The sequence below is a fragment of the Perissodus microlepis genome, chromosome 8 (genome assembly GCF_051167445.1).
Source record: "Perissodus microlepis isolate ML-2025 ecotype Zambia chromosome 8, ASM5116744v1, whole genome shotgun sequence".
Taxonomy (NCBI): Eukaryota; Metazoa; Chordata; class Actinopteri; order Cichliformes; family Cichlidae; genus Perissodus; species Perissodus microlepis.
The window spans coordinates 7,558,114-7,569,394 of record NC_140468.1 but is presented as its reverse complement, the minus strand read 5'-3'; the positions used below and the strand labels follow the sequence as shown (position 1 = coordinate 7,569,394).

Genomic DNA, 11,281 nt, shown 5'->3' with positions numbered 1-11,281 from the left:
CCAAACTTTCTCCCGCTGTCAGTGTGGTTTGAAACAGCGGCCCCCAACCCCCGGGCCTCGGACCGGTACCGGTCCGTGAGTCGTTTGGTACCGGGCCGCGAGAGTTGAGGCTCAGGTGTGAAAATGTATGGTTTTCAGGGTTTTTATCGGTTTTCAGCGTTATTTTGTTATCGTTTTTATCGTTAACTTGGTTTTCCTGGGTCTTTTCACATGTGTTATGAATAAATCTTCTTTTTTTGGTACCGGTACTAGTTTTATTTTGTTGTATTTATCCGCGACACCTTAAAGGCCGGTCCGTGAAAATATTGTCAGGCATAAACTGGTCCGTGGCGCAAAAAAGGTTGGGGACCGCTGGTTTAAAAAATTAGAGCTGTAAATAGAAACAGTTGGTATTGCAACCAGCCACCACTCACGTACTCACTGAAGCAGAACTGCATCCAGCACAAGACCTCTAATCCTCCACTGCAGCTCTGGGCTCACTTAAGTGTATTATTCTTCTTCTGTGGTGCATGAACAGCTTTGTAGTCTGTGTTACAATTAATTTTCTATTCGTCTTGTGGCAGGAAGTAGACCCAGATGCCATTTTTCCTAAACTCTTCCTCTGTGAATTGCCTTCTTGTTCCAAGGTGCCACTCCACCCCCTCTCCCCAGACAATATTGCGTCTACTGACCTCTAAATAGAGAAGTTTTATGCAGTTGACCTTTGACTTTTACGTCTCTGCATTTATGTCTGAGAAAATAGTGAAATTATGACACTTAACACTGTCGCCTACAAGTGTCTGGAACAGCTCTGTGAAGACTGAGGGCCATTGAGATCGCAGGTCAATTCAAGACACCTTTCACTTTGGTTTAATAACCGTGTACTGAAACGCAATCGCGCTGACATGCAATGTAAGCCCACATAGAAGTGGGCTGGGAATCCTATTCAGTGGTTGCAGAGGCTATTTATACTAATATACACATGAAGCTTGCAGTAATTTAAAGATGTCTCTCATCAGTTCCTTAAGTTAACACAAACCACCTTACCAGAGACTGAGAGTCAGTTAAAAACACACAAATTGACTGGCTGCCACACACAGGCTTGAAGATTTCTATAAATGGAGACATTTGGCCCCCAGAGGACGAGCGCCATAAATCAGTGGTACCTTAAAATACTAGTAAATGTGATACATGCTATAGCCTCTGCTGTTAAAGCAGTAGTGTGTTTAATTAAAGCTGTTTCTGTTTGTTTTGCATTTGTCTTTAGTATAAAATAGAACTTGCAGAGGTAAAATAATCTCTTTGCAATTATCACAATACATTCCAGATGTCACGTTATAACAGCAGATGGTCTCGGAGGACATCAGTCAATTCATAAATGGGAAACAAAAATGTTTCAACTTAATTAGACACACACAAAATTTAGAGCGAGGAGGGGGAAAAAAGTATCTGCGTCTTTTACAGTCCAACTGTATAATGACCGTTTAAATGGAGTGACCGGTACATGAGGTGTCGCTCATATCACTGCACTACGACATGTGTTAGCACTGAGCCCTCTGTGAGTAACAACTTTGCACAATCATCTGTTGGGGTTTAGCCTTGTATATGAGAAGCCAGAAGCCAGCAGTAGCCTCTTTGATCATCTTCCTGATGTGCGGTCACGGCGGTTTCACCCTACTCTCTTTTGGCTCAATCAAGGGGGCCTTGATATCCGCATGTTCCAACATCCAGAAAACAAGAACCTGCTCACTGAGGAGGCACCACAGAGAAGCAGTCAATGAGCAATCAGATTCCCTCTTATCTATTTGGCTTGGCTGGATGCGGCTGTTAATCAGTCCCATATCTCAGTAATGGTGTTCCCGTTAATTGCCTCCCTTCACTGTGGCTGTATTCCCTTTCGCTTATGATCTCTATCTGCAAATGAGGTCAGAAAGGCATATGGATCTTGTTTCCAGCCTGGCTTCATTGGATGCTAACAGGGGACGGTTGGAAAGAGTGCTGGCCGTGTGGCCTGGCATTTAAAGCTGTCCTGAGATCAAGGCACTTGTCATCGCTCCCATGTGTTGATGTCACTACTCTGTTAGAACTTGAACTTATTCATAAAGATCCTTGTTTAACCCCAAATTTCATTCTCCAACAACTTTTCTTTTCTTCCTTTTTTTTTCTTTAGATTCAGCAGTACATGGTTGTATGTCACTTGGAAACCATTTTTATCATGACTCAGTTCCCCATGAGAATGACGTGATTTGCATATTCATTGAGCTTTTGCATCTGATGCCCATATTGCTAGACTTAGTAACGCAGCGATATCTGACTGGCTCCGGGGCAAGGCAGCCACCCGTCTGAGTTACATGCAAATACAAAAGTAAAGCAGATTGTTATTTTCTTAATCACATTCTGTACCATGACTGACTTGGCCTGCAAAGATGGTACTATTCAAGATGAAGTTGGAAGCTCAAACCTGCCGCTGACACAGCATGACAACATTTGAAAAATTAATTTGACAAATGAACTATGATGCAAATATGCACCTTTGGAGATGCAGATCCATGTAGACTGATGTCAGCTGGGGCACACTGAATTGCCTTTTGTTGCCTTCTCCCCCACTTCCAACCCTTCCAACCTTTTTTTTTCTTTTAACTTTGAGCGTCTTACATGTCATTTCTTTCCCTCTTCTCCTCGTACATAAATAAACCTGTACCCTCCTCTCCCCAAGCAAACTCTAGGGCTAGCTCAAAGGTCTGGGAGTATTCCTGCATGAAGACTTTTCTCTTTTCTAACTTTGTTTTGATTTTACGCTTGTTATCCACCCCTACAGCTCTGACACTCCTCAACAAGAGGCTCCGTACCTGATGAAACAAAAGGGGGGCTGTGCTGCCTGATGAACCTAAAGTCAGCTTGTGGGGATTCGGTTAAGCGCAGCAGGAAAAACGAAGGGAGCGCCATTCTCCCCAGTTCTCTGCAGACCAAATCAAATTATCTGCAGTGCGCTCATGAAAGAAGAGATTCCCCAAAGTGTTACTAAGACCGTTCTCCTCATAACCCCTTTGTTATTCAAAGGTGCCCAGCTGTTGTGCCGCTGCTCTTAAAGCAGAGGACCTTCTCTCCCTGATCTTCAGCCCTCGTGACTTCCAATAATGCCCTCGAGGCACCATGGCCTAGAGGGCAGGTGGCAGGGTGAAAGGTCTCTCTGGATAGGACAAACCCAGCTCACTCAGCTGGTTTACCTCTGTAGCTTCTGTAGTGCTTCAAAAGACTACAAAGATATGTTGCTTAATTTTATTTATTTTTTTGTTTTTGAGACTGATAAACTAAAAGGGTCAGTGGTGATGTGAGTGACAGGTGAAAGTATAATAAGCTGCTGGAATCTGAGAATTTCATAGTTTCACTGGTTTTTATTCCTTGTAAAAACTAAACTACTATTAAAACGTCTACTTTTTTGACACAGTCTAAGTACAAAACCAAATTAAAGTTAGAAATAATCCCTCTTCTCATTAACTCAACCTTCATAAAAAGTATGCAAAAACTGAAAATTTTCTAAAGGAAACAAAATGTAATTATTTAAGAAAGTTAAAGTGATGATATGTAATTGTTATTGTGTAAATGTAATTGTTACAAAAAACTCAAGCATACTGCAGAACCATACGCCTTTGTCACTGTTCAACCACCTATCACGTGATACAATACTGACCTCTAGTGGAATTTTAATGAAACAACATATTTCAAGGTAAGGTTCATTGGATAAACAAATCTGCAAAGCATGTATTGTGCAGTGCTCAACATTTATTGATGCACATTTTGTAATGTATGCCTCTTGGACAGTTTTTGGTCAGTGCTTTGTGTGACCTCCCTCTTTGCTTCCACCAGTGTCACTCAGCAGTCTGAATCCTTTCCACTTAAAGAGTTAATCCTGGATAAACTGGGACTAGTTTTATTGTAACATTTTGGATTTATTTGTGATCTTATGAAGATGTATTGATAAGTCTATGGCCACCTTTTGATTGGCCTGAGTGTGTAAAGACTATAAGGTTCTTTTTGTGTCCCTAGGGGCAGTGGAAACCTGTCTGCCTTGTGGTTTGTTTGTCATATGTTCAGTGATAGTTCGTTTCACAACTGGGACACAGGTCTTGGCCCTGCTGGGATGACCATCATGCGTTTCCTGCAGTGAGCACATGTGCATGCTCTGTTTTGGAGATGAGTGCAGAGAAGCCTTAGCTGTGTGAGGACCCCACAAATCTCTCAGTCTAGCCTTGCTCTCCATGTTGATGCTGACTTCTTCCGTGCACTGAGACCTCAGGATAGTGTTAACCCGGAGGTGGATGCAGTCCCGTGTCAGAGGATGATGAAGGCCTCTCTTCTTTATCCGTTCAGTTGCAGCCTTCTCGCTAAGCTTCACTGACTGTTTAGCAATCTCACTGCACACTCTGGCTGCGAAGGAAAAAAATTCACTTACAACACAAATCAACTCATTTTAAAGTATATTTTTTCTTCCACCTTGAGCATGCTTACGTTGTATTTGGCATTTAATGGGGGAGGACAGGATGTGGGTCCGGTGAAGCCGCTCACCTCTCTCTGGCTTCATACATTTATGGCTGTGAATCTTTTGGGTGGTTGAAGGCAACTGTGCCATGTGATCTCCCGCAGGAGTGGAAAGAGGAAACTTTCTGAGAGAAGCTGCAGATTTCTCAGAAACCAAACTATCCTGTGGCATCACATCACAGTGGTCTCCTCGTGAGGAACTGGCATAATCCCAGAACACTTTGGCAAACTGGAAGAGCTTCACGCTGTATATCGTGTTCACTAATATACTAAGGAACATTAGTGAGGCAAAGTATAAAATCAAGCTAGAGATCGCACTAAGAAAAATTGTGTAATAAGAAAAAATAATCAAGCTCATGCAAGTCATCCGACTCACCTTTGGTCAAGGAAGTGCAGGGACAGGAGACGACCTGTTCCAGTCTCTGCTGTGATCTCTCTCAAACAATCACCAGTGAGGAAATTAAATATGCGAATCTTTCCGTCCACACAGCCAGTAATAACACGAAGGTAGAGCAGCGTAAGAGATTTTACCTCCCTGCAGAACAATCAGAAGATCCCGTATTCCTAGATCACATTTAAATTGTTCTACATGGCAGCTTCAGAGGTTACATGCTTACTTTTGGTGGCTGAATGTTATAAGACACTTCTCAACATTATGGTTGATGCTCCACACCATGACATTGCCAGTGCAGTCTCCAGATAGAAGGTGCCAGTCGTCAAGGAACAGGCACTTCACTGCACTCCTGTGGGCATCAATTGTCTTGTGGAAGATGGGACATTCATGAACAACATATGGAAAAATGGAAATGTTTCATCTGCTTCAGACAACACAAAGTGTTCTGTATTTGATTTTCCACAAATGTTTCTCACCCGGAGGAGTGCTGCATTTTCCATGTCCCATATTTTAACAAGGCCCTGTGTACAGCTGCTGTAGATAGTAGTTTTGCTGACCTTTACACATAGGACAGGACTGGGGTGCTTGAAATTAAAACCATTAAAAGGCTTCCCGGTCTGCAGACACCACACTGGCAAAGCAATGGTTCATTTCAGCTTGCTTACATATGAAAATGTTAACGGGAAGTTTTTTTTCTGAGGGTAAAAACATGACAATATACATACATTACACTGATTTCAATATACATATTTCCATCCACACGACAGATGTAAACGACGGCCAAAAATAATGGGAGAAAGATTCAGGAAAAGCTAACCTATAAAAACTGTTTTCAGCAGTTCTTTAAAAGAAACTGCAGCTCACAGACCCTGATCAGCTGATCCACTGCTGTTTTAAGGTCTCAGTAGCTCTGCTATGTACACAGCAGCCCAGCCGTGGAAGCTTTGATATGTAATAAATAAAAATTTAAAATGGACTGAATTTCACTGGAAACTCGTAAAGGAGAGCGAGAATGAGAGTGACATGCAAGCGCTGGCTAGCAGCTTAGATGCTGCATTATTGTCCAGTTGAAGATGGGTATAATTAAAAGAAACACTGACAATATTTTAGATGACATATAATCTTTTCTCCACAAATATGAATGCAGGTATGTCTTAAATGGTTGGTTTGCATTTGGGTTTATCCAAAATACCTAAAAGAAACTCACTGATTAAGATAAGACATACGAATTGCTTCTTAGAAAAGACCAAATGTGACAATTTGTCAACAGGAAAATGAAAATATGTGATAAGTGTGTTTTTTGGTTTTTGGTTTTTGGTTTTTTCTAATAAAGACAACGTGTGGTTATATTCACTCATGTAAATGTGAGCTCATGTAAAGATGGTGTATACCGATCAGTAGCTGCTTACCTTTAACTGCACAGTCTTTAGCTCCTGAGACAAGTTTATCAGCATCAGCATCCAGACAGTTGACGGTGCCAGTGTGACCGTACAGCGCCATGTCACAGCGGTCTGTCTTCAAATTCCAACACCTGAAAGTGTGATGACAGGAAAACTTCAAAACACAATCAATTAAATCAGATTCATTCATGCAAATGCATTGTCGTCAGCATCTTCTGCATAATCAATTATTACCTACTCACAGAATTCTACTCATAAATGAGATGATTTTTCACCTGATACTTGCGTCAAAGCTCGCGGTTATCAGCAGATCTCTGTCCTCACAGAGCAGCACTGCCCGAATGCTTCCAACGTGTCCTTTCAGCACCGACACGTCTTCTGTTTCTGATGACACATAAAAGAGACGCACCAAACGGTCCTTTGAGCCGGTGGCCAGCAGCAGTCCTCCTCTATAGTCCAACACCCGATAAGGATCTTCGCTGCAAAAACACATAAGCGCACACCTCTGAATCACATCAGCTGTACCAGTAGAAACATTTTCTCATTCCTGTTTTCAGAGCTTATTTGGGCACTATGAAAAATATAATAAAATAAAGGGAAATCAACACTCACTTGTCCAGCAGCACTTTGGTAAAATATGCACCGCAGTAAACATTTCGCTCTTCCATTTGCACTGCTGTGGTTCTGATGTTTGCATAAGCGGATTTAAATGGCTTGAGCTGCAAAACCAATCAAATAAACACACAATCACTGTGTTGAATATTCCGGCTGATTCCAAAAGCTGATGTTTACTGTGTAGAGGGTACGACTCTGTGAAACCTTGTGGACAGTAGAATAAATATCTTCTTCCTTGTCATCCTTTACTGGTACTGGGATTTCAACAATGTTTGCATAAGTAGGACTCACAAAATTAACACTGCTGCACCCCTGTAACAGAAAAAAAAAGATTAGAACTGATCAGATTTTTTAAAATTATTTTAAAGAAGTCTGATTTTTTTAAAGTATTTTCATTAATTAAAACCACTATAAATATTTATATCATTTAATGTAAAAAAAAAAAAATCTCAACCTCTATCATGGGAATAATTTGGCCCTGAAAATTTCTTCTGAATTTCATTTCCTCCAAGGTTTCCTTCGCAAGGAGCTCCCAGTATTGACAAACTGCCGTGCAATGAATCAAAGTATGCTCACCTAACATTCCTACAAAACACACATACGGCATTGCACCTTTTCAATTTAACATTTACTGTATATTTAGTAAATGCAGACATAAGTGATAATTTTTACTTTAAGGATATATCGGCACACTTCACAAATTCAGGCTGCAGTGGTACAGTAGTATGCAAAGACTTGCCTAATATCCTCTTGGACAGATCAACAGGTAGGCAGCTTATGAAGTCTCTGTGTCGGCTGACCCCAGACACAGACTTGGAGGATCCCAGCACTACCATTAGAGCAGGGTCCTCAGACTCCTCCTGATTGTCATGATTCTTATCGTGGTTACTTACTGAAAAGATAAGACATACCTTATATATCCCAAAAACTAGGAAATTAATTTGTTGGTGTGTCCCAAAATTAAATATAACATAATAAAATAATTAGTTATATCACAATAAAATAAAACACAGTTTTTCAGGATTGGGCTAATCTGAATACGATAAAATAAATAAATAGGTAAAATCTAATACTATAGAAATTACAGTTTAATAAAGTAAATATATCAATAATTTGAAATCCATATAAAATGCAATAACTAAATCTAAATCATCAATAAAAACAGAATTAAATAAAATCAGTATATGATACAAGAAGATGCCTCAGAGGGGGGTGTGCCTATTGTAATACAATACTAGTAACAGTTCAACTCAAAATTGCAAATGGGTTTAATTTCCTCAAGCATTATCAAATCATCTTCTTTTTCTGCAAATCATCTCAACTTTCTCTCTCCGTGTCCTCCTTCACTACAAATATCTCTCCTTGGGCTGGTTCCATCTTATTTATGTGTTTATATGTGTAAAAACCACAACCAATACAACCTTCGTTCGAACAAAATCATACAATTGATTGTCCCAAAAATCAGAACAGAATTGGGGAAAAGGGCTTTTAAATACGCTGCCCCTGCTTCCTGGAATAATCTGCAGAAGGAACTGAAATTATCAGAATTGGTTACCTTGGGAGAGTTTAAGTCTGTCTTAAAGGAACGAGAGAACAGCTCTTTTACTCAGTGTGATTGTTTTTAATGTACTCTTAATTTGATCTGTTATTGTATATTTTACACATGTTGGTATGGGATATTGTATTTGTTTTAAATGTTATATACCTATGTGGTATGTGACTTTTGTTGCCATGATGCCAGGTCTCTCTTGGAAATGAGATTTTTAATCTCAATGAGATTTTTTACCTGGATAAATAAAGGATTAATAAAAATTAATAATAAATAATAATATGAATCTCCTCTGTGGTCTTCCTCTTTTCCTCTGCCTAGCAGCTCCATATTCAGCATCCTTGTCCAATAAAACCCTCCTCTCTACATGTACAGACCCTCTCAGCCTTCTTTTGTTTCCACAGTGCTTCACCTTAGCTGGACCAACCCACCAATTGGCCCAGATGGCATATTTGTAGAGGAATGTTTATTAAATGGCTCCAAATGGCAGCGATGTGATTAGACTTCTGTTAAGTAAGGTAACCCTGAGCTAAACGATAACTATATGGAGACGAACACTGGAGTCATTATGGGAGAAGACAACCCTTGTAACGCAAAGCTTATAGAACAAGAATTTGCTTTTACTATAATTGTGTATATTCTATAACTGTATATGTGTCGTTGGTGGCCTCTAGTGGTCTGTAGCGGGAATTGCAGTGCAGTGGAAACCACTTTCCCATTCCTGAGATCTTACCATTAAACTCCAGGAATCCACTTTTCTGTCTGATCAGGAGCACGTTGGTTAAGTTGGCGACCATCCGTAAAAGTTCGGAGTCACACAGTGAAAAAATACGGCAAACGTAGCTTGACTTGACCCAGTCCGGACTGCTGCTGAACCACTTCCAGATTTCCTTCACGTTCACGCCCAGGGGTTTTCCATCATGACCTTGGTGGGAAAAGCGGAAGGGGTGTTCCTGAGGTGTGATGGGGCTTCTTGACCTAGCGTAGGTGTGCAGCGTCCACGACGTCGCGCCACGCAGCACACCTTGGATGCTCTCGAGGACTTGGATGCTCCTGCAGCGTAAAAGGAGCGTCAGCGCGAACCTCCTCTTGAACTCATCCGACACCTTCCACAGACACCGACTGGAACCCGGAGGACTGGAGGCAAAGACGCAGGTCGGACATATACCGCACATACTGACGCATCCCTCCGCTGTTTTGGTGCTGACTTCCTCTGCCGAGGCATTAACAGACTTCATGTCGACGCTTTCAGTAGTTTCCTTTACATTCACCACGGCCGCGCCAGGCAACATTTTTTTCGTCTTTAAACATCACAACGAACACAAACATGCAGAGACAATTCAACTGGTTGCTATGCAACAAGTTCAGCGCGTCGGCAGCTGAATGGATGCTCGCGCGGGATTGTAGGCGAGACAGTTTATTAGGTACATAAAACTACAAGGTGGGCACTAAATCCAAGAGCCTTTAAGATTTAAATGCTTAGTGTGTCCTGGAGTGATTTACAGAGGTGTTGGGTTATTATTATTATTGTTATTATTATTATTATTATTATTATTATTGTTGTTGTTATTGCTGTTCCTGCTGTGTTGGTTGTTTTCCTTTCAGAAACATAAGGTAAAATAATAAGATAAAATGTACTTTTCTTATCCCAGACGTTGGCAAATTACCGTTTTACAGCATTCAAAACAAAAATTGGTTAAACAAATTATAACTATTCAGTAAAATGAATTGTAATATGACAAAGGAAATGGCTTGATTAAACATGAAAAGAAGCTCAATTAAATTTGAATATAAAAAACAACAGGAAAACATAATGTGAAATCAAAAATTTATGGAGTAAAAAAAAAATAAGAAATGAAATAAAACTCTGTAAAATGGAAATATTTTAGTTTAATAATAAAATTAAGTGTCTTTATAAAGAAAATTAGCTCAAATTAAATCAAGGGTGGTACAGTGACGGTGGCTGGGTGGTTTTGTGTGGAGTTTCTCACAATCCAAAGACATACATGCGATTAGGATAAGGTGATTAAGTTAAGGTGGTTTTAATTTGAGTGTGAAAGGCTGTCTGCCTCTATTTGTTTTGTTTGTTTGTTTGTTTCCAAACAGACACATTCAGAAATAAATAAGCATAATCAAAAAAGTGTCCAAGTGTATTGAACTCTTGTGATAATGTTTTTTCAGAGTGTCAAATACATCTTCAAAGATTAATAAAGGTTTTTTTCCGCAAAAAAAATAGAGTGTAAAAAATGTAGAGAACCCAGAAGGGTATACCACAGAAAAGGAGGAGGGAACCTAAAATTAAAAAATGTATTTTAACTCTTAATATAGTCTACAGTATACACACACTATATACACACTCATGCCCTTTTGCACCAGGTTCGGTCACCTGAGATCACCTAGCTGCCTCTATAATTCAAACTTCCATAATATGGCTCAGGAGAATTGCAATTTTAAATAAGAGGTCTGAAAAAATGTATAGGCCAGTTCAGAACTAACCCAAAGAATATTGGGAGGGTATATAATATAAATGTTAAGGGCATGAAATGGTTAATCTTAAGGTGAGCTTTGCAGTCTCTTTCAGAGGAAAACAAAAACATTCGTGCGCCGCCCGGGAATCGAACCCGGGTCGCAAGAATGGGAATCTTGCATGATACCACTACACCAGCGGCGCCGTTGTTAACTGGGCTGATAGAAAGCAATTTATCGGCGTGAAGCTTGGTCGTGTTTTGGACCATTATGTGTATTTTTGTTTATGAATGCTCGCCTTACATATTACTGATATGTGAAAACGATAAAGGGAAGCGA

At 40.2% G+C, this 11,281-nt stretch overlaps 1 protein-coding gene and 1 non-coding gene across 2 annotated transcripts; both read right to left on the bottom strand.

Annotated features, from left to right (window-relative positions):
* Positions 1-3,744: 3,744 nt before the first annotated feature.
* fbxw10 (F-box and WD repeat domain containing 10) lies at positions 3,745-9,792 on the bottom strand. The gene is made up of 12 exons (XM_084937285.1): positions 9,210-9,792; positions 7,667-7,819; positions 7,382-7,512; positions 7,132-7,239; positions 6,925-7,031; positions 6,588-6,791; positions 6,322-6,443; positions 5,389-5,543; positions 5,136-5,278; positions 4,895-5,053; positions 4,489-4,787; positions 3,745-4,407 (listed from the first exon to the last, which is right to left on the bottom strand). The coding sequence occupies exons 1-12, from the start codon at positions 9,766-9,768 to the stop codon at positions 4,001-4,003; spliced, it is 2,547 nt and encodes an 848-aa protein (XP_084793411.1). The 5' UTR covers positions 9,769-9,792; the 3' UTR covers positions 3,745-4,000.
* Positions 9,793-11,076: 1,284 nt separating this feature from the next.
* trnag-ccc (transfer RNA glycine (anticodon CCC)) lies at positions 11,077-11,147 on the bottom strand. The gene has a single exon. It is a non-coding gene; the product is annotated as a tRNA-Gly (tRNA).
* Between the last annotated feature and the right edge of the window lie 134 nt (positions 11,148-11,281).

What these genes read in the sequence shown, in the direction of transcription:
- fbxw10 (XM_084937285.1), bottom strand. Translation starts at nt 9,768, where the DNA reads ATGTTGCCTGGCGCGGCCGTGGTGAATGTAAAGGAAACTACTGAAAGC. An exon ending in TTTATTCTACTGTCCACAAG is followed by an intron (nt 7,032 to 7,131) that starts GTTTCACAGAGT and finishes TTGGTTTTGCAG; the next exon opens with CTCAAGCCATTTAAATCCGC. An exon ending in AAAATGCAGCACTCCTCCGG is followed by an intron (nt 5,279 to 5,388) that starts GTGAGAAACATT and finishes ATCTTCCACAAG; the next exon opens with ACAATTGATGCCCACAGGAG.